This window comes from Ranitomeya variabilis, chromosome 4, assembly GCF_051348905.1.
Source record: "Ranitomeya variabilis isolate aRanVar5 chromosome 4, aRanVar5.hap1, whole genome shotgun sequence".
NCBI classification, from domain to species: domain Eukaryota; kingdom Metazoa; phylum Chordata; class Amphibia; order Anura; family Dendrobatidae; genus Ranitomeya; species Ranitomeya variabilis.
In genome coordinates, this window is record NC_135235.1 from 553,539,161 (window position 1) to 553,566,492 (window position 27,332).

The following is a 27,332-nucleotide window of genomic DNA, read 5'->3' on the forward strand; positions in this document are numbered from 1 at the left end:
ATGGGGTGTCTCCAAAAACGCCTACGATGTCTGCTCCATCTTTCGCGATTTCTGTCTTGCTCCCAAGCAAACGCACAGGCAAGAAATAGCTTGATACTTAAATCCAGGTTGAAATAAAAGCTCTCCATGCGAAGATCCATTCTGACACAGCATACAGGAGCAAAATCTTAAGATTTCAGCTGTTCAAGGGTCTATATATTGAGATCCCATAATACACGCCCTCTGTAGTCCCATTGGCGGTTTCTGGTTATCTCGATTTTTCTCCTGTCAAATTTGTCACCATGCGCACCAAAAACGCAAATGCAGAAAAAAACGCATAGAAAAGCGTGCAAACACGGCTTTTTTTTAACCGCATGCGTCTAAAAAACGCCGCGTTTCCAAGCGTTTTTTCATGCACTTGCGGATGCGGATTAAACGCTGCGGATTCGAACGCCAATGTGAAACTAGCTTTAGTTAGACATGACTTATCTTTCATGAATTCATGTTGGTTGTTAATTATATTATTCTCTTCAATATATTTCTGCAGGTCATCTATCTTGCACAGACTTGCCTGGATCCACCTGCTTACCTTTCATAAATATCGTTACCACATAAGTCATCCTCCAATCATTTGGCACCACCCCCATTACAAAAGAATCTTAAAAATATGAGATACAGCGGCCTGTCAATTACTGAGCTCAATTCCCTCAATATCCATGGATGAATGCCATCTGGGCGGGGGCTTTGTCAATGTTTAATTTGGTCAGACGCAGGCATACTTTTTGTGTTAAACTAGGTATAACAGGTGATGAACATTGATTTTGCTTTGTTGAAAGATCCCCAAATACAGTGCCCATAGAAGGGAGGAAAAGGTACGTATTGTGGATGGAGTGCAGGGCGCAGGATTCCAGTGACAGAAATGACTTGTATGAGGGGTATGTATTAATATAATGAAGACAGGAGGCGGGGATTTCTTCCAGGCATCATACACCCCCGAGCCTGGAAGAAATCATTAGCATAAGGAAAGAGTAAAACATTTGTCAACAACAAGACTGCTAATATGAGACATACAGGTTGGACTAGTTTATCATTTCTATTACTTGTATAGGTCATACACGTCCCAGGGGGTGACAGATTCCTTTTAATTTGTTTAAATCAGCTTTCCTAAAAGTTCCAGGTTTTTGCATTTCCCCTTTTGAATGTTTGATTGAAAATTACTTTAAAACTTAACACATTATGGTCACTTGTTTCTCAAATGCTTCCTGACCTGCAGATCTGAAATTGTATCTGGTCTGAGAGAACCATAATACTTTCGATGATGAAATTAAGGTTACGGTAAAGGAAAGCTGCTTCACAGATAGTTAGTGGAGAGGATATTCACAATGTATATTTTATACCAGTTAAGCACTGATCCCACAGGGAGCAGATCTTGGTGGAAATCATTGCCCCAAGTTGAAACCAAATGTAGAAACAAAATGCTAGCACCACATAAAAAAACAAGGTTAAACTTTCAAATGTAATTTAATATCAGTATTTTTTTTTTTTTAATTCTTGGATGCTTCATCCTAGACTTTCAGTTATGAATTAATACACATTTTGTCCTTCAAGTCAAAATGAACAAAAAAAAACAAAAAAACAAAAACAGTATTTTATTATAATTATTCCTAGAGCAAAGTGAAACCCATATTATCAGAAACTTATCATGGGGATGAGGGAGCAGACTTGTACGGTAGGTTGTTGTCTGAATGACTTTCTGGTGATTTTCTCTGACATGTAATATAATGATTTTTCCTTTGAGAGGAATGAAAATAGGAAACAAAGTAAAAAAAAGGAAACCACTCTGACCACGCAAGAAGTAGTTTTACTATGAAGCATTGCAAAATTCTAAGACATAAACTAAGTTTTCTAGTGTAAGAAGGCACTCCCTTATTGTCTTGTGCTGGTTACCAAGCCACTAATTCACTGGTACATGGAGTCACTTTTCTGGCTTCCTTTCTAGTGGTTTGGCTTTTATTTTTTTTTATAGCCAATGTTATAATCCAAGAAGCAGTTATTAGATGCAAAAATAATGACAATAAAACTGCATCCCAGACGTTAGTAAAAGCTTCAGGTGGCCATCGGAGGCTTCCTGTATTCTGCTTTTCCCCTAAGTTAACCCATTTTTATATAATACATACACAGAACAGAGTGAAGGTTTAAAAAAAAAATCAAAAAAAAAAAAAATCATTATTTGTAAGGTTTTCATTAGATTCGTGAGCATGAAGATAAACATGACAATGGCATCTTATTAAATTTGTGATTAGGCCACGATCACACTGCACTGCGGTACATTAAAAAAAAAAAAACAAATGTAAAGATTTTCTGCAGAATTTCAATTTTGAGGCATGACGAAGGAAAAAAAAAAATCAATTCCTGGAATGGTAAAATATTTCTCTTATTTTCTCTGCAATGAGTGAAATTGGTCAGAAAAACTAGAATTAAAAAGAACTTAAAACTCTTGCTGCTAAATTTCAGGCTACTCCACAGCAGATACATTTAGCTGTGAGTGAATATGGCCTGAAAGGATTATTCCCAAATTAGCAGATACACCCTTATTTCACAAGACAGGAGATAACTTGCTGATCTTTGGATGTCCCTCTGTAGAGCGGCGATTAAAGGATCCCGCTTTCGGGATCAGAGGAGAATACCCTCCAGTGATTAGCAAATTATCGCCCATTAACCCACAAAGATGAGAATAACCAATCTAAAAATACTAAAACAGAAAATAATGGAACTGCAAAACAGTGTAATGCCACGTTCATACATTGCAGATGTGTACCACAATTTGAATATATAGAATAAAAAGTAGAGTCCAATAAATGTGAATGATATTTTTTCATGTTTTTCACAACTAATCCCAGTGATTTAGAAAAAAAAAAAAAGATGGGCTTGGATCACTAAAGGCAAAACAGGAAAGCACATTAGCCAGACATTCGGCATGTAGCTATAAAGGGCTATCAGACTGTTAAAGAAGAAGGAAGCTGCACCTTTATGTAATAAATGCATAACACAGAAGAACAGAAAAGATGAGGCATGGACCAATACAAAAGATTTAGGCTACAGATGAGAAAGTTTGCTGTATATATCTACATTAGGGGCCCTCTATATATCAGTCACCAATTTGTAACTTTCGATGCAAATATGAAACATATGATGGTAGTTATTACTAAGGCATCTAGAATAATTTGGCTTCTAAGAGACAATTGTCACCAACAACCTAAATACAAAGGTAACATTTCGATATCAGTCACTCACAAATCTCCAAGGTGCAGTGTATTTGCCAAAAAAGTGGCACTCTCCAAAAGGTGTAAAACAGGCAGCGTACACCAGCATAATGCAAAACAGCAGGAAGAGAAAAGAAACAGCAGGAAGAGAAAAGAAACAGCAGGAAGAGAAAAGAAAAATGAAATATCAACAGCAGTCAACGTATAAAGTGGAGTTATAAAAAGTATATTTTTTAAATTAAATAATTGATTTCTGTTTGAAACATCAACTGGAAGTGTAGAATTATCATCTTCAGCTGCTTTGAAATGCTGCTCTAGGAAGAATTCTCTCGCGCAACTTTTACAAACACTCTCCCCCCTGTATGGGTGTCTCAGAATCACTCTCCCCAATGCTCAGAGAAAACATTTTTAAACTGTGTGTGGACTCTTGTTAGAGCAGCCGTTCACAGCAGCTTCTGAAAACAAAAACAAGGCAGATAAACCAGCAATTCAATATGGTGTGTGAAAGAGAAGGAAGCAAAATAATCAAAATTAAGTGTATTACAAAAGATCCATATATTTGCAAAGGCTGATCAATAATTAAAAATGTGTTTTTTGTTTTAAAGTGGATCTTTTCAAATGGTCTATAGTTTGTGTGATGTAATGGGTGTATGGGCAACCGTCTGAGGCTTAGCAGTTGTAAAGCTAATAAAGAGCCAAGATATATTTATATCACCAGCGGAAAAAGAACCTAACAACTTCTTGCATATAGTAAATACAGAACAATTTGCAGAAACGGATATAAGCACCACTAGATGCTGCTAGTTCTTCTCTAGGTCACAGTCTGCCATAAAACAAAAACTCACTAAGCCAAGCGGAACAACCTCTCAAAGAGAAACGGACTTTGGGGTACACTTTGAAGTAGTCAAGGATTCCATAAGAAAAAAAAAGCAATTATAAACTGTCCCTAGTAATATGGATTTCACTTTAATATAGACTATATCTGCCAGATTTACCCTTTAGAAAGGGGCTCAACACCTGCACATACTGCAAGCATCAACTACGTAGGCCTTGTGATTTATTAAGGATAATGAAAATGGGTGGAATGAGCGATGCCCCCAATTTCCTACTAGCTTGAGGTAAATCTTGATGACAAAGGTCTAGGCATGTGCAAGTGATGGGCCCGCTGCAATGGAGAGGTTAAAAAAAAAAAAAAAGAATCACTTTAACTCCCGACACATTTATAACGAAGGAGAACGAAAGCCATGGGATTTGGTTACCCTCCCAACCTCCCTTCCTTTTTTGGCTATTTTCTTAAGTGTTTAATAAAATGGATGAAAGGGAAAAACAAACAGGCTTAAATATCAACAAGGGGCAAGTCAAGTCTACTAGGTTCCCGCTTCTGAAAATGTATTCAGTAAAAAGTCAATTCTGTGTATTCAACGGTTGTCAGCTGTATTGAGGATCCAGAAGTCCATGATGAGGATCGGAGGAAAGCGGGTTTACGTCCAAGTCTACAGCCTTGTAATTTGCCTTGAGGTCCTTGCCAAAAAGATTCAGACTCTCACCTAGCACGAGAGTTGATCCTTCTCTTGACTGCATTAAATTCAGCAATCTGTGGCTCCAATAAGCCAAAAACTGAAATGTCCCATGGAAAACACATTATTCTCCATCTACAGGAAGATTAGTACTCCAGAGTAGCCAAAATAACCGCTCTGCCAGCTTTAGCACTGTAATGGTGCAAGGTGCAACGTCTCAGGTGTCATTTTTGCAGTCTCAGTTTGACAAGCTGTTGTTTGAAGAACCAGACGTTGAGGCTATTGCAGCAGTGGCCGGGCTACTGGTAGAAACTGACTTACGGATGTGTGGCAGTAGGTAGGGGTCAGATGCCAGCTGTTGGACATCTATCCGATCTTCCTTTCTATAGGCAAGGCAACGGCGGATAAAAGCCTGTGAAGGACAAAGTGAAGAGTAAATTATATATTCCTATATTTTATATATATAGGGAAAGTAGATCCAAATGTTAATACCTTGGCTTCTGGGGTCACAACTGGTTTTGGAGGAAATTGCACCTCTGTGGCTTTTAAGATGGTGTTCTCTTGTAATATGTCTTGCTGAGACTGGTTATGACCAAAGGGCTGTGAGAAAAAAAAACAACAACATACTAATATCAATATCACAAATACTAATTACTAACAGTGTACCAATATTTTTATTAGCTGCTTTTGCAGCGTGCAACTACTGGCAAAAGATATGAAATAGTCAGAGGATGGACATCCAGTTCTCATACACAAACCACAGATATTACTGAAAATGTTCTATTTGAACATTCTGTTTTCAAGAAAAAAAAAAAAAATCATGTTTTTAATTAATGGCAATTTAAAAAAAAAAAAAAAAAAAAAATAGCGAATGTGCATAATTTTTCCTGTACTCAACCCCTTCTCGACATTTGTAGAACATGTACATCATGATCGGGAAGGATTTCCTGACCAATGCAGTGCATTTAAGTCATGACGATCGCCCGTGCACAGTGAGCTGTGTGCAGCTGATCGCCGCCAGGTGTCACCTGATTCTGAAGGCCGAATTCCGGCTCTCAGTGCCAGTGCCCGTATTGCTCCTGGCAGTTTAACACCCTAAATGCTGCAATCGGAGAATTTAGAGAGCCAGCAGCGGGAAGAAAGCCCCTCGGCCCTTTCATTGCGAACCCGGCGACATCTTCGCAGATTCCCGATCGTTGCCATGGTGACCCATTGTCTTCCGACATCCGGGTCACTAGGCACAAAATAAAAATATATACCGAAAGACAAAAAAAAACAAACAAAAGGTACACATTCGGTATCGCTGTGTCCAGAATGACCAGTCCTATAAAACGGTTACACTAGCTGACTCATTTAGTGAATGGCGTAAGAAGAAAAAAAAAAAAAAAAAAGATGCTTTATCATACAGAACAAAAAGTGAAATAAAATACGATAAAAAAAAAACGTAAATAAAACTGGTATCGCTGAAACAGTCACCTCGTCCCGCAAAAAAATCAAGCCATCATACAGCTCCATCAGCCAAAAAATGTAAAAGTTCTTTTTCTCAGAATAAAGCGATGCAAAAATTATTATTTTTTTTATAGAAAATACTTTTTACTGTGTGTAAAAAAAAATTAAATAAACAAAAAAGTAAAATATTGGATATCACTGTAATCGTACTGATCCCAAAAACAAAACCGTCATATCAATCATATCAGTTTTACCACATGCGGAACGCCATTTCCTGTATTGCTGGCTTTGTTTATTCTGTCTCCCAAAAATCTGAATAGAAAGCGATTAAAAAATGTCATGAGCCCCAAAATGGTACCAATAAAAACATCAACTCACTCTGCAAAAAACAAGCCATCACATGACTTTGTTGGCTGAAATATGGAAAAATTCTAGCTCTCAACGTATGGGGATGCAAAACACTAGTTTTTGAAAAGAAAAAAAAAAGGCGTCTTTTAGGCTAGTTTCACACTAGCGTTCGGCAGGGCTGAGGACTTCCTCCGTGAAGCCCCGCCTCTTCCTTCAGCTCCGCCTACGGCTGCATGCGTCCTGCGTACCCTATCTTTAACATTGGTTACGCAGGTCATGCGTATGCCTCCGCATGCGTCGTTTTGAAGCTGCGCCGACCGCAACAAAATAGGGATTTTTGTGTACTCACCGTAAAATCCTTTTCTCCGAGCCATTCATTAGGGGACACAGACAGTGGGTGTATGCTGCTGCCACTAAGTCATACAAAGAAAGTTAGCTCCTCCTCTGCAGTATACACACCCTCCTGCTGGCTCACAGAGAACCAGTTCAGTGCAAAAGCAGTAGGAGATGAATAATATATGAGAGCATAACATGTCAAATCATAAAACAAGCACAAGCTAATAACATGGTGCGAGCTGTGTCCCCCAATGAATGGAAAAGGATTTTACGGTGAGTACACAAAAATCCCTATTTCTCTTTCGCCTCATTGGGGGACACAGACCGTGGGACGTCCCAAAGCAGTCCCTGGGTGGGGACAACATGAGATCAAGCCCTGTGTAATTGCTACTTATAAGTGCGCCACGGCGGCCTGCAGAGTCCGCCTGCCCAGACTCACACCTGCGTCAGCCTGGGAATTATATTGCTTCAAGAATGCATGCGGACTGGACGAACCGCAAGCTTTCAGGCGTGCTTTGCCGACGCCTGGTGCCTAGAACCCAAGAAACCACGATAGACAGGGTTGGAGTTAGGCTGACATCTAACACGGAAGGACTCCTGGATGGTGAAACAAATCCACCAGACTAACATGGACGATGAAATGGCTAAACCCTTTCGTGTAACCGTCAGGAAGCCGAAATAAAGTGTCCAACCTTCGGAAGGACGCCGTCCTCGATACGTACCTATTCAGAGCACTCACTTTGTCCAGAATATGGGGAACCATTCTGTGGAGTGGAGCAGAAAGAGATGAGGGAAGAACGATGTCCTCGTAACAATGGGAATACGATAACACCTTGGTAACAAGGGACGGGGATGGCCGGAGGACAACCTTGCCTTGATAGTAATAAGGAAAAAAAAGTCAAAGAACAGAGCGGCTAGCTCCGAAGACTCGTCAGGATGACGAGATCGCAGAGAAAAAAGGGCACCCTTCCCTGATAGTAAAAGTCTGTCCGGAACAAAAGCAGTCTACTGTAAGACTCCCAGGACCATTAAGGACCCAAAGATCTAACAGATGTGATAGGGAAGAACCACATGTGAAAACTCCCTTCGAGAAAGTTCCTACTGCAGATTTGTTACAATAAGACGTAAAAGTACTAGTTCCACAAATGAAAAACCTGACATGGTCAGTGCGGATCTCCCAGGATCACTGGGGCCCTTCCTGCTTCCAAAAGGCTCTCGAAAGTAACGGAAGAGGGGTTATGGCCACTGGTACCACGGAAGAACCAGAGCATGCACGGAGATGGCTTTTGGATCTCGAGGCCGAACCATGAACTTGAGTACATTGGCGTTCTGTCTGGGCACCATCCGATCTACATCTGGAGTGCTCCAGTGAAGGCAGATCTGATGGAAGACTTCCGGGTTAAGTTCCCACTCACTTGAGGCGGGACCCTGACGGCTGAAGAAGTCTGCTGCCCAGAGTTCTACTCCTGGGATGTGTACTGCTGAGATCACCGAATGATAGATCTCAGCCCATCAGAGAATGTGAGGTACCTCAGCCATGGCGCATGACCGTGGATAGCTGCTAGATGATTGACGTATGGCACAGCTGTGGCAGTATCCAATTGAATACAGATGGGGTGACCCGCCAGAAGGCAGTGGACCTGCTGTAGGACTAGCCGTACCGTTCGGATCCCCAGAACAATGATCGGGAGAGGAAGACTGGCATCGGTAGTCACTAATAACCATTGAACCGGGAGAAAGTATCTCCCCTGGATGGGGGAAGAGCTCAGAGACTACCCTCTGAAAGCCTGCTTGACCTGCAGAAATTGAGCGAAGCGAAGGAAACTGCTTCCATTGCCGTCATCATTTTTCCTCAGAACCCTCATAGCAAATAGAATGGAATGAAGGGATGTGCGAACAAGTGCGCAAACTCCCTGTTGAAGGGCCACGGCCTTGTCTCAAGGGAGAATTACCAACCTTCTGGAAGTGTCCAGGATCATCCTCAAAAAGGATATCTGCTGGACTGGAAATGAGGAAAACTTGTCTAAGTTTAGCTGCCAGTCCAGGTGAGAGAGGGTATCGCGATAGACGACTCAGAGCAGTCCTGGAAGAGCAGCTAGAAAGTCGACCACATAGGGCAGGACGACCACACCTCTAGGGTGCAAGAGGAACATGACAGCAGCAATGACCCTTGCGAACACTCTGGGTGCGGTAGCAAGGCCGAAGGGCAAGGTCGTGACTTAAAAATGCTATTCGCGAATTCAAAAAGAGGAGAAAAATAGAAATGTGAAGGTAAGCATGCCGAATGTCGATGGATGCCAGAAACTCCACCTTTTTCCGGTGAAGTAATGGCTGAGCGGAGGAACTCCATCCGAAGAAGGAGGACCTTGTCAAGCATGATAGAAGTTTGAGGTCCAGGACTGGTCTTACTTTTCAGTCCCCTTTTTGGAACAAAGATCCCTTAGATCTACTGTCCTGGACAACGCTTGGACTGCTGGATGGGTCTATAGGAAACATGCAATCATTTGTTCCTGCGTGGGAAACGCACCCAACTTCTCAACGAATAACCGACCACTCTGTTAAGGTAGTGATTAGTGATGAGCGAATATACTCGTTACTCGAGATTTCCTGAGCACGCTCGGGTGACCTCCGAGTATTTTTTTAGTGCTCGGAGATTTAGTTTTCATCGCCGCAGCTGAATGATTTACATCTGTTAGCCAGCATAAGTACATGTGGGGGTTGCCTAGTTGCTAGGGAATCCCCACATGTAATCCAGCTTGCTAAGAGATGTAAATCAGTCAGCTGAGGCGAGGAAAACAATCTCCGAACACTAAAAAATACTCGGGAGGTCACCTGAGCGTGCTTGGGAAATCTCGAGTAACGAGTATATTCGCTTATCACTAGTAGTGATGTCAGAGGCTTTTTGAACGCAGAGAACGCTTCCATTCTCTGAGCTATAATGCCTTTCTGAGTGTAATGGCATTTGCTGCTGACAGCGCCGTGCAACTAGCTGCATCCAAGAGGCGTGAACCACATAACTCTTGAGCGGGAGACTATGTGGTTCACGCCTCTTGGATGCAGCTAGTTGCAAAAGTTAAACACTTTTTTTTCTTAATTTTGGCATGCTTCAATAGCCTCCATAGGAGGCTAGAAGCATGCACTACACGATCGGCACTGCTACATAGAGGTGAAATACAGATCACCTCTATGTAGCAGAAAGGCAGGTGTACTTTGAGCGCCGACCACAGGGTGGCGCTCAAAGCAATCGGCCATCAACAACCATAGAGGTCTCAATGAGACCTCTGGTTGTTATGGCAATGCACCGCTGACCCCCGATCATGTGACGGGGGTCAGCGGTACGAGCACTTCCGGCCGCGCGGCCGGGAGCGCTAGTTAAATGCTGCTGTCAGCGCTTGACGGCGGCATTTAACTAGTTAATGGGTGCGGGCGGATCGCGATTCCGCTCGCGCTCATTGCGCGCACATGTCAGCTGTACAAAACAGCTGACATGTCGCGGCTTTAAGGTGGGCTCACCGCCGGAGCCCACCTTAAAGTAGGGGATCTGCCAGCTGACGTACTATTCCGTCAGCTGGCAGAAAGGGGTTAAAGACCAGGGGATACTGGTCAAGTGCCTTAAAGACGAGGGAATACTGGTCACGTGCCTTAAAGACCAGGGAATACTGGTCACGTGCCTTAAAGACCAGGGAATACTGGTCACGTGCCTTAAAGACCAGGGAATACTGGTCACGTGCCTTTAAGACCAGGGAATACTGGTCACGTGCCTTTAAGACCAGGGAATACTGGTCATGTGCCTTTAAGACCAGGGAATACTGGTCATGTGCCTTAAAGACCAGGGAATACTGGTCATGTGCCTTAAAGACCAGGGAATACTGGTCATGTGCCTTAAAGACCAGGGAATACTGGTCATGTGCCTTAAAGACCAGGGAATGCTAGCTAAGTGCCTTTAAGACCAGGGAATACTTGTCATGTACCTTCAAAAACTAGGGAATACTGGTCACATGCCTTAAAGACCAGGGAATACCGGTCATGTGTCTTTAAGACCAGGGGTGGTCATGTGCCTTTAAGACAAGGGAATACTAGTCATGTGCCTTTAAGTACAGTTGAAAAAAGCAGGGGGAGAGAGCAGTACATCCTTACCCAGGTATCTGATGCTGCAGAGTCGTTGTGCCCCTTTAATGAAAAACAGTCGCCCTGTGTGAGCCGGCCGGACCAAGATGGCCACCGGGAGTTGCAGAGGTGGTAAAGTCTCGCAGAGAGCTAGGGGCGCCAATTCAGGGGGAGGAGCCACAGAGGCGATGTGTGCGTAGCCTCGTGACTTCCATGAATAGGCCCAAGCCGGGGCCTAAATTTCTGCAGCCGGTGGGTAGAAGCGAGGGCCGTTTGAGTGGCTGAGAAAAGCGAGCACTCCAGTGCCAGGCGAGAAGCGCCAGAAACGTGGGCGGAGCTGCCTTAGCGCACCATAGTGCAGGCACGGCTTCCGGGGCCTACACATCGGCCGAAGCCGGGGGCTAAATTTGTGCAGGCGGCCGGAGCGTTACCTCAGGAAGGTGGGTTACAGGGAAGCCATGGCTGAAGCTGCCTGACAGCATGAGAATATCCCACTGCAGAGGCCCACCGCCAACTGGATCCACTCACCATCAGTGCACGTCCGGGCATGGAGCCGCCGCAGATGACAGGGTTTCAGAGCCGATGAAAGCGTGTGCACTCTACTGTTCTGCTGCAGGTCAGGTATTGCAGCGTGGGCGGGGGTAAACCTCAATCCACCCTCCCTTCGTTAGGGAGGTGGAAGGGACTGTCCGCCTCCTTGTGCCATCCGCTTTAACAGTGGTGGTGCAGGGGGCTGCTTGAACGCCAAAGAGAGGGCCTCTGTACATCCACGGAGTTCAGCCCCCGAGTGGACAGGGCCAGTTGTCCGGCATTAGGCCTGGCTGCAGAAGAGGATACATGGAGGCGACGCTCGTCCTGTTGATGGTGCGGGGAGATAGGCGCCCTTGATGGGACCCGTCGCCCGTAAGATCAGCTTAGGCATGTCATCTCATGTCGCAGGAGAGGATACGGAGAGGCGACACTCGCCTGTTGATGGTTCAGGGAGATCGGAACCTTGAAAGGATCCGTCGCCCCATTCGTGCGTGGAAAGATTAAAAATCAAAAAGGTAAAAAGAGTAAAAACTGAAAAGTAAAATTATTATTATACATTTATATAGTGCCATTTATTCCATGGCGCTTTACATGTGAATAGGGGGCAAATATAGAAAAGTACATTAAACATGAGCAAAAAAATAAAAATAATAAAGAGTTTTGGGTCTGAATAGCAGACCCGTCCGTGTGCCCCCTACGGACACCAAGCAAGAACTAGTTCTCTGACAGCCAGCAGAAGGGGGTATACTGCAGAGGAGGAGCTAACTTTCTTTGTATCACTTAGTGTCAGCCTCCTAGTGGCAGCAGCATACACCTACGGTCTGTGTCCCCCAATGAGGCGAAGGAGAAATCCTAACATGTTGCGTTTGATGCAGGTCAGTGCAGTGTCAAGACGATGCATGCCGAGGCATCCGCATGGCCTGCTTACCCAACATTAAAGATAGGATACGCAGGACACAAGCAGCTGTCGGTGGAGCTGAAGGAAGAGGCACGGCAGTGGGCGGGGCTTCACAGGGAAAGTGTGAAACTAGCCTAAGTGTGTGACAGCTGCCAAACATAAAAACGCAATGTAAATCTAGTATTGCTGTAATCGCACCCACCCGAAGAATAAAGTTGCGTAATCACTTATACTGCTCGAGGAATGGTGTAAAAAATAAAACTAGTTCTTCACCTGCTGTTGATATTTTCATTCTGTCTTCCAAACATCGCAGTAAATATCAGCACATATTTATCCCGCGCTCTGTGCTGAACGCTTACATCAGGTTTCCGTGTAAATCTCTAAAATACGTGATTCAAACGGAACCCTTGATGGAAGATACCCTACAATTAGGCAGATGGAGGCACTGTGGACACCATCTGACCTGTGATACAGCAGTGTATGTCTTATTAAGAGTGCATAAAAGTGCTGTCGGGCCACAATGTTCTGCACCTCTGGAGAAGAAAAAAAAAAAAAAAGAGGGAAAAAAAAAAAAAAAGAGGGAAAAAAAAAAAAAGGACACCGCTGAGCCTAGGGCAGACTGAATCCAGAGTAACTCCGCTGCCTCATTATACTAAATTGATCCCTCTGGGGTTTCAACTGAATTATGTCACTCGGGAGATTTAAAGGGAAACCCTTAAGTAAGGCTACTTTCACGTTTATCTTGCACCGTCACAATGCGTCGTTTTGTGAAAAAAACGCATCCTGCAAAGTTGCCCGCAGGATGCGTTTTTTCACAGACTTGTATTACCGACGCATCGTGACGTATGGACACACGTTCCATACGTCGTGCACTGGATGCGTCGGTATTTTGCGGGCCGTCGTTGCGAAAAAACGTTCAAGGGAACGTTTTTTCGTACGTCCTCTCCTGCATTTTTTAATGCGCAGGAGCAGCCGGAACTCCACCCCCTCCTCCCTGGGACTTTACAATTAGCAGCGGACGCGTTGAAACACTGCGTCCGCTGCTCACGTCACTCAAAATTTCTTAAGCTTCCGTCGGTACGTCGCACTGACGCCTGGTGATTGCCAAGTACCGACGGAAGTGTGAAAGAAGCCCAAGTGCTCAGCATGGAGCGCAAGATAAATGTGATACAAATGGTTATGTAAATGTTCCTAATAAAAGCTTCAACTCAATCCACAAAGAAAGCAAGTCCCCACTGAAGTCCGTCATCTGTTAACGGATATATAGGGGTTTCCAACTTACTGGTAGCACAAAGGCTCTGGAAAAGCGAAAATGGTTCTTCGCCCCTCAAAGATTTGAGCAAATTCTGTGCTCCCAAATCCAAGTGCCCCCCCTCCCTTCTCAGCCCCAGTGTACTTAATCCACATGTTTGGCATTTCTGTAGCGATGAGAGACCGGCTAATTTATGGGTGCGTGTCTCCAGAAGCATGGGCTGGACATAACGTACTGGTCACATCAACATACTGGTCACTACATTGACAGTTTGCAATTTTCACTCAGCAACATCCAATACTGCTTGTTTATGGAATACTCACATGGAGTCAAAATAGTCACTAAACCTGTAGATAAATCCCCAAAGGGGTATAATTTGAAAAATGGGGTCACTTTTTAGCGATTCTGCTCTTCTAGCACTTCGCGGCTCTGTGTATGTAGTCCGCAAGCTATTATAGAAAATTCTGAACTCCAGGATGCCTCAAATTTTGGGCACCATTTTTACCAGCTATCCTTGTGAAAATAAAAAATTGGACATAAAAATATTTTTGTGGGAAAAAAAGTTTGATTTTTTAATTTTCATTGCTCTACGTTATAAACTTCTGAGAAGCACCTGGGGGTACAAGGCGCTCACCCCATATCTAGATACAATCCTTGAGGGTTCTAGCTTCCAAAATGGTGTCACTTGTGTGGGTTTTTCCACTGTTTAGGCACATCAGGGGCTCTCCAAAGACACGACCCCAGCAGACCATTCCATCAAACGACACACCTTTTCTGAGCCCTGCCATGAGCCTAAACAGTACCTTATCCCCACATTTGGGGTATCTGCCTACTCAGGAGAAATTGCACAAACTGTATGGTGAATTTTCTCCCGTTAGTTACCCTTGTGAAAATGCAAAATATGGGGCAAAAAAAACCAACACATTTTTGTGGGGAAAAAGCGATTTTTATTTTCACGGCTCAACGTTATAAACTTCTGTGAAGCACCTGGGGGTTCAATGTGCTCACCACACATCTAGATAAGCTCCCCGACGGGTATAATTTCCAAAATGGTGTAACTTGTGGGCGGTTTCCACTGTTCAGGCACATCAGGGGCTTTCCAAATGCAACATGGCATCCGCTAATTAATTAAAATTTTTATATTCAAAAGTTAAGTGGCGCTCCTTCCCTTCCGTGTTCCCAAACAGTGGCTTTCCCCCACATATGGGGTATACCCATGCTCAGGATAAATTAAATTGTATGGTCCTTTTTATGCTTAGGGGAAAAAAAAAAATTGGGGGTTTAAAGTTAAATTTTTGTGACAGTTAAAATGTGCATTTTTTCCTTCCACATTCCAAAAATTTCAGTGAAGCACCTGAGGTTAATAAACTTCATGAATGTGGTTTTGAATACCTTGAGGGGTGCAGTTTTTAGAATGTTGTCACTTTTGGGTATTTTTGGTCATATATGCCTCAAAATCACTTAAAATATGCTGTGGTCCCTAAAAACTACGGTTTTGTACATTTTGTTGGAAAAATGAGAAATCGCTGGTTAACTTTTAACCTTTATAACTTCCTAACAAAAACAATTACGTTTCAAAAATTGTGCTGATGTAAAAGTAGACATGTGGGAAATGTTATTTCATTAACTATTTTCTGTGATATAACTCTGATTTAAGAGCACAAAAATTGGCAGAGTTTTTCTGCTGCAAATCGTGAACGTGCGCACATACTATAGAAGTGGAAAAGTTCTGAAATTATTCTTGGCAGAATTTTTTTTAAAAAAAGTTTTATTAACTTATTAAATTCACTGTGTATAATATCTACACACAAGTTCTATATACACACCCACCCCTCATGTACCTATTTCAGTGCACTATTTTGGTTTACCAACTGTAATTTCACAATCTTCTGTTTAAATTTGATTCGTATATATGAAATAAAAATTAATTTAATTTCATTTGTTTGAGGTATATTTCCTGAAACCAGAATGTTCAGTTATTACACATTTTCGTGTTCATTTCATTGGGATACAAAAGAGTATAGACAGTTACATACAATATGGCAATTAGCTTTGGCTTAGTGGTTTTTTGTCAGTTTCTACCTTTTTCCTCCTTCTCCACAATTATTGGGGAACAGAATAGTGCTGAAACAGTCACATTTTCTGCCAATAGCTGGACCATTGGGGTACAGGTCATTCTGAGCTTTTCAGTTTTCCACAAAAATAGTGACAGTCTGCTACGATTCATCTAGACTCCTGAGATCGAGTGAAGTGTCAACTCATCTGTTAAGACTGAAGAAAAGAGCGCAGTTTCTCTGTCTACAGGAAAGTATAACCCACCCAAACCCTTTCTCCCTACATACCCCTATACCCCTATGTGAACTCTTTGGGAGCCACGTTCCCCTAGGCTTCTCATACTTCTGTTTCTTGGTGCCATGGCCGCCAGTTTGTTTTTCACAGGCGTTTTAGCTATCCAAGAACCATCCTCATGCTTTATTTCTATGGTTAGCCTTTGTCTTATGCCTGGTAGCTGGCACAAAAGCACCCCCTTTCTAATTGTGACTTTTTTGGTCCAGCTTATTATTCCGAAAACTAAAAACCTCTAAATACGCCAAAAACGTCCAAATCAATCTCCCTCCTGCTCCTCTTAAAGGTATGGCACCAGCTCAATCTCTCAGATTGGATCTCTTGCCAATTTAGAGTCCGGTTCTTGAGGAGACCTTTTCACCTTAGTCCCCATATTTGCCGATACAATTATTGCCGCCAAGAAAGCAGTCTCTTCCACCCCAGCGCATCCAACAGCCATTTGGAACTCCTATTTTCGGAATGTCACATTCTTCTGCCTAAGAATGTCTATCCAGCTCTCCTCTGGTGGTTTCCCCCTTTTCAAGGTGGCTCCATCATATCAGGTCACTGGTACAGGATGTCTGCCGGACTGGAAGTGTTTCTACCCACAGTATTCAGTGTTGCTTGAATCGAGAATACCATCTGCCCCTCAACACCTTTGTATTCAGGTCTTTGTCTTATGCATTCTATTCAAGTCCTTTAAAGACCATTTTCCAAAGAGACACACATATGGTTCTCTATGCAGCTCGGTGCATTAGAAATCGAGTTACAATTGTTTGGTTCCCAAGATAATCTCTCCACGCTCTGCTGATCTTTTGGACTTCATTGCCTGTTTCTGTTGGTCACTTCTTCCTTCAAGTGTTAAGATTTCCATTTTTCCTTCCCTTCAAGCTGACCATATATTGCTGTGTCCCATCAGCCATTATTAAGGCTTACTGTGTGAACAGACCTGTTCCTCATTTTCAAAATTACAGCACGTTTTCAATTCGGTGTTTCCTGGACAGTGCACCACTGACTATTGGACAACACATCTACCATGCAAAATGTGTTGTCCTTGTTTGAAAGAATTGCTTCTATTGTTCTGACATCAGTTCTTGTGAGTTTTTTTCTTTTATTATTGCCAGCTGCTATACCCATGGTTGTGTGCCCATAATTTTCAGAAAGATTTTTATTTTTTGTTGCTTAATTTGTTATTTCATGCCATAATATTTGTAAGAGGTTGCATTAGAATGTAGCACCATCCACCAGCCCTGAGCAAAGTGCAGTCTGCGGGTCACATCCGGCATCTCAATTTCAGAGGTATCTGCATCCTCAGGATGCAGACACAGTGGATTGCAATGGTGGCACATGGAGCCATCGGGCCCGCTTTCAACATTCAGCCTGTGCGTCTGAGTATCAGTAGAGCAGGCATTACGATATCACTAGACTGTGCCTGCTGTGTGGAGTCCATCATAGTGTGAGTATGCAAGTGTGTTTAGGATCCATCATGAGTATTTGTAGGGCAATGGGGGTATAATACAGCGTGGGAAGCCATGGTTTTTGTGTGGGGGTGACTGGGAGCTTCATATTGTGTGGGGAGCTGTTGAGCAAAATATTTCTATACTTTTACCACATTTTTCAGAGAAGACACTTTTTCCCCCACCCCAAATTTGGGAGGAAAATGGGGGTGCTTCTTACAATCCAAAATGTAGCTTACGGGCTACCGTGGAGTGGGGTTCACAGGAGGCTCCTGAAATCTCAATCTGCGCATGCACTGCCTATGGCGGCAATATTCCCGAAGCCCACCGCAGGGAAATCAATCAATGGGAAGGGGACTCCGCTCACAACATTTTATGAAAGCCCAGGGCATGCAGCTTTGCACAGATGAGACACACCCTCCTTCTAGCACAGTGCCTGCAGCATAGCCCCACTCCAGCCACCGCTAGCCTCTAACAGCAGCTGCCCCCCCCAATCTCCACCGGTAAGCAACCGTAAAAACGGACTATAAGATGCACCATTTTATTTAAAACATTTTTCCCTATTTTACTGACCAAAATATGGGATGCGTCTTATAGTCCGAAAAATACATTATGCCATGAGTTTTTGTTCCCCCCAGGCCCCCCCCCCAATCTGAAAAAAATGACACTGGTGGTAGGAACAGACACTCATGAAATTCAAAGATTTTTTTCTTTTGCTCACAAACAAAAACAAAACCGTCTGAGTGAGCTCTGACGATACACCCTATCATGTATTAGAAGCAGCGAGTCAACAGACTTGTACTCATTATTAATAAAAATTAATGAAACATAAATCAGAATTAAATTCAATCATTCGGTTTAACCTTCCACAACAGTCATGGTCTTTATTGTTGTGTTCACAATATTTAAACCAATTTTAGACAAAATTACCTTTCGCCCATACAGACACTGGTAGAATATTACTCCTACAGACCACACGTCTACTTTGTTAGAGATTTTTGGGGGTTCCTTTCCAACCACAAAGCACTCCGGAGGCAGATACCTGGAGAAGAAAACAAGAAACTAAGATTATACAACAATGGTGTTAATGTCTTGTATGTTAACACATTAAAGTGGTCATCCACTTTCAGGAAAGTTGGCCCCAATCTCTATAAAATACCTAAAAAACTCATCAGGTACTCACCCCCCTTCCCTGGGTTCAGTGCTGCCTTCCTGCTGCTGCTCTGGCCCTGATGTTTTGGCTGCATTGGTGATATCATGTGAGCAGCATGCATCCCCACTATAGCCAGTGACTGAGCTCAGAGGCTTAGATCAAGCTGCCTGGCCTCCTTACTGTGGCTCATCGCTGACTTGCAGAGCTTTGAGGGTTTCCTTGTTCTCTTGCAGCCGTGTCTGGAACCAGACAAACTGTAGGAATTGGCAAAACCTAATCCCTTCTAGTCACACAGGCTTCTTTAATTTATCCTCCTTCTATGGCTGTCCCCTTCATCCACTTATGTATTTCACTGCTAAGTAGCAGCTCCCAGTCCAGCAACCGCTTCTTTCCCCAAGTGCTTCCTTTATCTACTGCACAGCACTGGCATGGAAACACAGTACTCCAACCCATCCATTAGTATTTTGACATCAGTGATTAGACAATGAAGTACTAAGGCTGTCCTAGCCAAGCCCTTTGTGGCAACCACATCTAGGCATTTTCCACTAGTGCTGCCCTGTATAAAGTCTCTTGAAAAAGTTGAAATTTATCCCACTATGGATGTCAGGATTTGAGATCCTCCTGCCAATGCAGCAGCTCAGGCTATGGCAGGCCTGCTTATCTTTCTTGACCTGTCCTCTGCCTTCGACGCAGTTGACCACTGCCTCCCACTACAGATCCTCTCTCTCTTCCTTTGGTCTCAAAGACCTTCCCCTATCCTGGATCTCTTCATACCTTACCAACCGCACATTTAGTGTTTCCTATTCCCACACTACCTCCTCCTCTCGCCCTCTCTGTTGGTGTCCCTCAAGGCTCTGTTCTAGGACCCCTTCTCTTTTCAATCTATAACCTTGGCCTGGGACAACTCAAAGTCATATGGCTTCCAGTACCATCTATATGCCGATGACACTCAGATCTACCTCTCTAGCCTAGATGTCACCTCTCCGCTGTCCAGAATACCAGAGTGTCTATCAGCTATATCCTCCTTCTACTCTCGCTTCCTCAAGCTCAATGTGGACAAATCTGAACTAATTATCTTTCCTCCATCTTGCATATGTTCCCCCACCTGATCTATCAAAATAAATTAAATAACACTTTCCCCTGTCCCGGAAATCCGCTGCCTCGAGTAACCCTTGACTCTGCCCTGTCCTTCAAACTGCACATCCAAGCTCTCGCCACCCCATCGCCTCCAGCTCAAAATTATTTCCAGGATCCGTCCTTTCCTCAACCATCACTCTACCAAAATGCTTGTGCACGCCCTAATCATCTCCCGCTTCGACTACTGCAACATCCCCCTATGTGGCCTACCTTCTAACACTCTAGCACCCCTCCAGTCCATCCTTAACTCTGCTGCCCGACTAATTAATCTCTCTCCTTGCTACACTCCTGCTTCTCCTCTTTGCAAATCCCTTCACTACCAACACTGACCTAAAAAGCCATCCATAACCTTTCTCCTCCGTATATGTCCGAACTAATCTCCCAATATCTTCCCTCAAGTAATCTCCGGTCCTCCCAAGATCTCCTCCTCTACCCCACACTTACTCACTCCACACCCACCCGCCTCCAAGAAATCCAAGATTTCTACTGGATATCCCCCATCCTCTGGAATTCTGAGCCACAACATGTCTGGTTATCCACCACATTTGGATCCTTCAAACGGAACCCGAAAGCCTATCTCTTAAAAAAAAAGCTTACAACCTGTAATGACCGTATGGCCAACTCAACACCATCGGAGCTACTGCAACCCCCGACCAACTGTCTCCTTCCCAATAATCCTGTAGAATGTAAGCCCGCAAGGGCAGGGTCCTCTCCGCTCTATACCAGTTTGTCATTGTGCTTTCCGGCGAACTAAAAAGTCATTTCTCTATCACATCATTGGGTGTATGCAGCCGCCACTTGGAGGCTGACACTATGCAAAAAAATGAGCTCCTCCCTAGCAGTGTACAACCCACTAACTGGCACAAAGCTAATCAGTTTTAGCTTAGTGGCAGCAGGAGGTGGACACTGGGTTACATTCAGCCCCGTTTCTACCTTAGGTTTGTTTTTTGTTTATTAAGGATTTCCATTTTGCAGGTTGAGCTTGTGATTGGGAAAACAGTGGAACTGTGTCGCTCTGTTCTCCCCACTAAAGACCGAAAGAACAGTGTGGGATTGCATCGTCTCCCCGGTCCATCAGACAGGACCCTATCCCCTAACACATTAAGAGTGTTCAGGGCATCCGCACTGGAGGACAGGCGGACAGGTCCTCACCATCATCCTCTGAACCGCTCGCTCTCCAGAGCCATATGTGCCTGGTGGGAAGACAGATCCATTTACCGCCACAGGCCTTCCAATGACAGCCCAAAGATCTGCGTGCAGCCATCCCAAGAAGGATCCCGGATGTTCAGGACAGGTATTTCCTGTCCAGGCAGTGAGGGGGCTCCTATTATTAGGATAACATCTAATTCTTAGACATGCGGGAATTAATACAGGTCCATTTCCATTTAAATATGCAAACTCCTGTCATAGAGGGCAAAATAATCTTAATATCGCGTCTACTGCGCTACCCTCCCCCCTCCTCATTCAGAGGCCATCTCCAAAATGTATTCCCTGGCTCCATTGCAGGCCTTCTCCAGAGGCCATGCCACGCCCTGTTAGTCCAGCCAATCACGCCCACAGGCTCTTCGTGCACCCACGACCACCACTCCTACCTCCAAGCGCCGAGATCTCTGCATGGTTTTTAACCCCCAACTCCACCGGCGAGCGGAAATCCTTCGTACCTTTTTCCTGGCTTCATCCCTTCTACCTGGCCCCATCTCCAGCTAACGCTCTCTTCTGCACAACTTCGGTGTAACAGCTGCATTCTCTGCAGAACAGCATCACCAGCCCTTATACACAACGCCAACTCAGCGCCACCTGAATCAGGATCCAGAATCTGAATAAGCTCCGTCACTGGGGGGGGCAGCTCTCATATTGGCACTTGCTCTCTTCTCTCTATTTATGTATATCTCTGTGTCTCCTAGAGAGCCTCACTCTCATCCTCCTCCTAGTCTCCATTTTGCTTGCTCCACCTGTAATAAGAAGTTTCCCTCTGGTCAGACCACATCCCTCTGCCTGAAATGCAACCCATATGACACCAGAAGCCCCCCTACTGCCCGTAACGAGAGTGTGCTCCCACTGGCGTGGGAAACATCTCTCTCCCAGTCAATAGCCGACCTTGCCAAGGTATTCCAGACCTTGGTTTTGGTCTTCGAACGATTATTTAGCACTGCCTCCAACACAGGACCCCCTATCGCTGCCCTCGGTGTTCCGGACCCTGCGGCCCCTCTACAGCCTCAAGTGGTTACACCACGCAGGCGTTACAGGGGTTCTAAAAAGCATACAGACACTAGTTCATAGTCTAGTTACTCCTCATCCTCTGTCCACCCTCCTCTCCGATGTTCCAGCTCCACATGACTAAGAACCTGAGTCAGTCAAATTCAGAGGTAATTCAGTTTTTGCGTTTTCATTTTTGCTCCCGTTCTTCCCAGAGCCATTACTTTTTTATTTGTCAGTAAAAATGGCCATGTGAGGACTTTTTTTTTGCAGGACAATTTGTACTTTTGACACCATTGGTTTTAACATTTCCAAGTGCATTAAAATTGCAAAAAAAAAAAATGCAATTCCACAGTTATTTTTACCATGCTCAAAAAATGCTTTCTCCAGGTCAAGTTGAAAATAAAAAAAAAGAAAAACTATACGTTTGTTGTCTAAGTGGTGAAAAAAAATCCAAAATTTTGTAAAAAAAGAAGAAGAAAAAAAAACCCAACATGGCGCCATTTTCCAAGACCTATAGCGTCTCCATTTTTCGTGCTATTGGGCTGGGGGAAGGCTTATTTTTTGCACGCCAAGCTGACGTTTTTGATACCATTTTGGTGTAGATACGATCTTTTGATCACCCGTTACTGCATTTTATTGCAATGTAGTGGCGACCCAAAAAAATTTTATTCTGAAGTTTTGAATTTTTTTTTATCATTACTCTGTTTAGTGATTGGGTTAATTCTTTTATATTGATTTTTGGTTTATTTTGAATGAGGCGAAAAGGGGGTGATATGATTGTTTTATATTTACAATTTTTTTTAAAACTTTTTGCATACTTTAACCCCTTTGCACCGCAGCTCTTTTTTGTTGTTGAGTTTCTATTTTTCGCTCCCCCTCTTCCTAGATTTTCCGTCAATATGGCCATGTGAGAGCTTGTTTTTTGCGGGAAAAGTTGTACTTTTGAACAACACCATTAGTTTTACCATATTGTTAACTCAAAAACGGGAAAAAAAATTCCAAGTGCAGTGAAAAAAAAAGTGCAATTCCACAATGTTTTTACTTTTTACCATGTTCACCAAATGAGAAAACTGTCCAGCCATTATGATTCTCCAGGTCACTACGAGTTCATAGACACCAAACATGTCTAGGTTCTTTTTTCATTTAAGAGGTGAAAAAAAAAAAATCCAAAGTCTGCTTAAAAAAAATAAATAAAAATTGCGTCATTTTCCGAGACCCGTAGCGTTTTTATTTTTCATGATCTCGGGTTGGGTGAGGGCTTATTTTTTGTGTGTCGAGCTGATGTTTTTAAAGATACCATTTTGGTGCAGATACGATCTTTTGATCACCTGTTATTGCATTTTAATGCAATGTTGCGGTGACCTAAAAAACATAATTCTGGCGTTTTGACTTTTTTTTTCTCCTTACGCCGTTTAGCGATCGGTTAATTTATTTTATATTGATAGATCAAGTGATTCTGAACGCGGCAATACAAAATATGTGTATGATTGAGTTTTTTTATTTCATTATGAATAAGGCAAAAGGGGGGCGATTTGAACTTTTACATTTTTTTTTTTTTTTAATATTTGTAATTTTTTTTTTAACTTTTGGCATGCTTCAATAGTCTCCATGGAAGACTAGAAGCTGCCACAACCAGATCATCTGCATGTAGCAGAATTGTTGACTTGCTATGAGCACAAGGTGGCGCTCATAGCAATCTGGCAGTGACAACCATAGAGGTCTGTTGGAGACCTCTGGTTGTCATGCCAACCCATAGGCGACCCGCGATCATGTGACACGGGCACCGCTGAGCGGGATTTCCGGTGTGCTTGCCGTAAGCATGTGTTAAATGCCGCTGTCACGAGTTTAACAGTGACATTTAACGGTTTAACAGCTGCGGGTGGATCAAGATTCTTCCCAGAGCTGTTAGCGGCACATGTCAGCTGTTCAAAACAGCCTGCGATCCGAGACGTCATCTCCCAGGGTTACAAGATAGAATTTTCTACGTTCACTCGTTTTCGTTTTGGCGAGACCCGCCACCAAATGGACTCTTCCCGCATTCCTGGGTTTTTCAAGGCTATCAGCCTGCTCTCCAAGGCAGCTGCCATCATCCCCATTTCTTCACCAGATCACTTTTCTAGTCAAACGTGTTTGTGGTTCCAATGAAGGATGGCTCTGTTCATCCCATTTTGGATCTCAAGTTTTTGAACAAACATGTTCGACTATGCCATTCCAGAATGGAGTCTATTCGCTTCGTCATGGCCTCCATGGAACCTGAGGAATTCCTATGCTCATTGGACATTCAAGATGCCCATCTACACATTCCCATTATTCCTCCTCACCAGAGAATTCCTTGGTTCACGGTACAGCAATCCCACTTTCTGGGTGATGTGGCTAGGACAAACGGCAGCGCCGTGGACAGAGTCTTCATGAAGGTAATGGTGATGGTTATTGGCCATTCTTCGGAGCAAAGGCATCCTCAACACTCCTTACTTACATCACATTCATCACGGCTGTGTCTTTCTCAGAATATCACAAGAGTCTACAGATCACTCTGGACACCCTCTCTGGTCTGGGCTCAATTATCAACATATCAAGGTAGTCTCCAATTCCAGTCCAACATATTGTTTTTCCTAGGAATGCTCAACACCGCGTGATAAAGAGTTTTGAAACACTATTTCATCACGCGGGATTCGCTCCCTTAGAGGCACATCTCCTTATTTGTTCCCCTTCTGTATGAACATCCTAGGAAAGTTTGTTGTGTCAATGCAAGCAGTTCCATACACATACCCTTTAAAATTATTCTATCAAGATTGGACAGGTTGAACCACTTCCTGGAACGTCCCTCCCCGAATAAAGAAGTCCCTAGAATGGTGGACTCAATCTCCCCTAGTCCATTGTGGGAGATCCTTTCGGCCAATTAGTTGGAAGATCGTTACAACAGATGTCTTCTCGGCTGAGGAGCAGATTCTCAGAAGTTAACAGTCCAGGGCCGATGCTCCGCCCAGGAATCGTCTCTTCCTATTAACATTCTGAAGCTCAGGGCAATCTTCCTTGCTCTACTTCACATTCTCCTCAATCATCCGATTCGGGTCCAAACAGACAATGCCATGGCGGTGGCATACATAAACCACCAAGGTTGAGCAGTATTGTTAGAAAAGTCGAGGATTCTGTTTATGGACTGAGCAGAACGTACAGAGGATCTTAGCAGTACACATTCCAGGAGTGGAGAAGTGGGTTGCCGATTTTCTCAGCCGAGAGGGTCTCGCCACCGCTGAATGGTCCCTCAACCCATCAGTCTTTCACAAGATTTGTCTCCGATGCGGGACTCCCGACGTCGATCTGATGGTATCCAGAGTGAATCATAAGGTTCCTTGGTTTGTCTCCTGAGCACACAAACTGCTAGCTTAGTAATTACTTGGTCTCAGTTCTCCCGTACCTTATCCCTGCCTTGCCACTGATCCCTAGGGTGGTCAAGAAGATCAAGACAGAGGGAGTGTCTCATTTTCATCGCTCCAGACTGGCCCAGAATGGAGAAGTAATCAACGTCTTCACAGACACTCCGTGGAAATTCCGGGACCTTCTCAAGTAGGGTCCTCTCTTCCACCAGATTTCTCAGTCTCTCAATTTGACTGCATGGCTGTTGAAACTGCAGTTCTGAAATCCGCAAGATTCTCCAATCAGGTTGTTCAAACCATGATTAGAGCTAGGAAGCCGCCTTCCTCTCGCATTTACCACTGTGTGTGGAAAGCCTTTTTCCGCTGGTGAGAAACTAATCTGATCTCCCCAATAGTTTTTCATCTGCCTTCGGTTTTGTCCTTCCTACAATCGGGTCTGGAATCTGGCCTCAGTTCTCTCAAGGGGCACCCTTTTTCAAAACAATCTAGCATCTCGTTCTCCGATCAAGACCTCCCTGCAGGGAGTTATGCACTGTGCTCCCCCCTCCCAGTCTCTGGTAGGACCTCAATCTAGTGCTCGATTTTCAAGAGTCACTCATTCAAACTTCTACAAGAAATTTCTGTTTCACTCCTTTTCTGGAAAGTTGCTTTCCTGGTCGCCATCACTTCTATTACACGGAGTTTCCAAACTTGCAGCTTTCTCTTGTCGTTTCCACCATCTGAGTCCCACCAGGACAAGGTAGTGTTATGGCCGATACCATCCTTTCTCCCCAAAGTAGTTTCTACAATTCACCTCAATGAGGCTATTGTTCTTCCTTCCTTTTCCTTTTATCCATCATTTCTCATCCTCGAGAGCAGTCCCTAAACAAACAAAAGTTTAGCTGCTTCCAAGTCTACCATTGCTTGCTGGGTTCATTTTGCCATTCTGGAAGCCTATCGACTAAGACAGAATGAGTCCACTCAAGATCACCATGCACTCCACTGGCCTCCTGAGCCGTCCGCACCAAGGCGTCAACCTTACAGATTTGTAAGACTGCTATGTGATCTTCCATTCATACATTTGCCAAGTTCTACAAGGTTCACGCCTACACCTCGTTGCATGCAAATCTTGGTAGAAAGGGCCTGTAAGCTATAGTGGCAGAGCTATGATTTGAGGGTACTACTCTTTTACCCACCCTTGGGACTGCCTTTGGATGTTCCATGGTCTCCTGTGTCCCTCAATGAGGCGATAGAGAAATTAGATTTCGGGTACCTACCGTAACATTTTCTCGGAGCCTTCACTGGGGGACACAGCATCCACCCGTGTTTGTTGTTGGTTCTGGTTAGTTTATGTTTGCTGTATACCTGTTGCTGCTCCTACTGCTTTTTCACTAACTGATAAGGTTTGTGCCATTTGGTGGGTATATACTGCTGAGGAGGAGCAAACTTTTTTTTGCATGGTGTCAGTCTTCTAGTGGCAGCAACATAAACCCATGGTTTCCCGTGTCCCTCAATGAAGGCTCAGAGAAAGATTTTACGATAGGTACCCAAAAATCTTCATTTTTCTTCTCAGCAAGTCTTCTATGGATGCAGACAACGGTTGGTGCAATCCTCTGTACACAATATAGCTCTATTGCACACTTTGGCATTACACTTAAAAGGGCTTGGTAAACAATCTTGCTCCCCAGTGGCTATGACCTGAGAGCAGATAGAGAATGCTAAAGGGCCCTGGGTGAGGAGATATTGACCCTCAGAGGCAACAAAGGTATTTCCAACCAGCAGACAAAAATTGGCGCAGCATTCTGGCAACTATTATAAAGCCTGAATTCTGGAGTGAGAGCCTGGGGTACCTAAAACTTACTTCAGGGATCCCATCTATTCATAAGGGTGCAGTAGCTGCTAGTGCCCACTAGTGAGAGGAGTTGAGAGATAAGAAGGGCTAGGGTTAAGACCATCTCTGAGAACGCAATGGGCCTGGCCATTTGCATGGGAAATAAACTATGCAGAGAGTACAAGCTAATTTGG

The 27,332-nt window shown here is 43.9% G+C and overlaps 1 protein-coding gene across 2 annotated transcripts in view; it reads right to left on the reverse strand.

Annotated features, from left to right (window-relative positions):
- Positions 1-1,481: 1,481 nt before the first annotated feature.
- The window catches only part of TLK2 (tousled like kinase 2), a 129,170-nt gene continuing 103,319 nt past the window's right edge, over positions 1,482-27,332 (reverse strand). For both annotated transcript variants that reach the window (XM_077252690.1, XM_077252689.1), the window contains exons 19-21: positions 18,393-18,504; positions 5,252-5,359; positions 1,482-5,171 (exon numbers count right to left, since the gene is read on the reverse strand). In XM_077252690.1, coding sequence (XP_077108805.1) covers positions 4,998-5,171; positions 5,252-5,359; positions 18,393-18,504 — 394 coding nt within the window. In that variant the 3' untranslated portion in view covers positions 1,482-4,997. The remainder of the gene's footprint in view (positions 5,172-5,251; positions 5,360-18,392; positions 18,505-27,332) is intronic.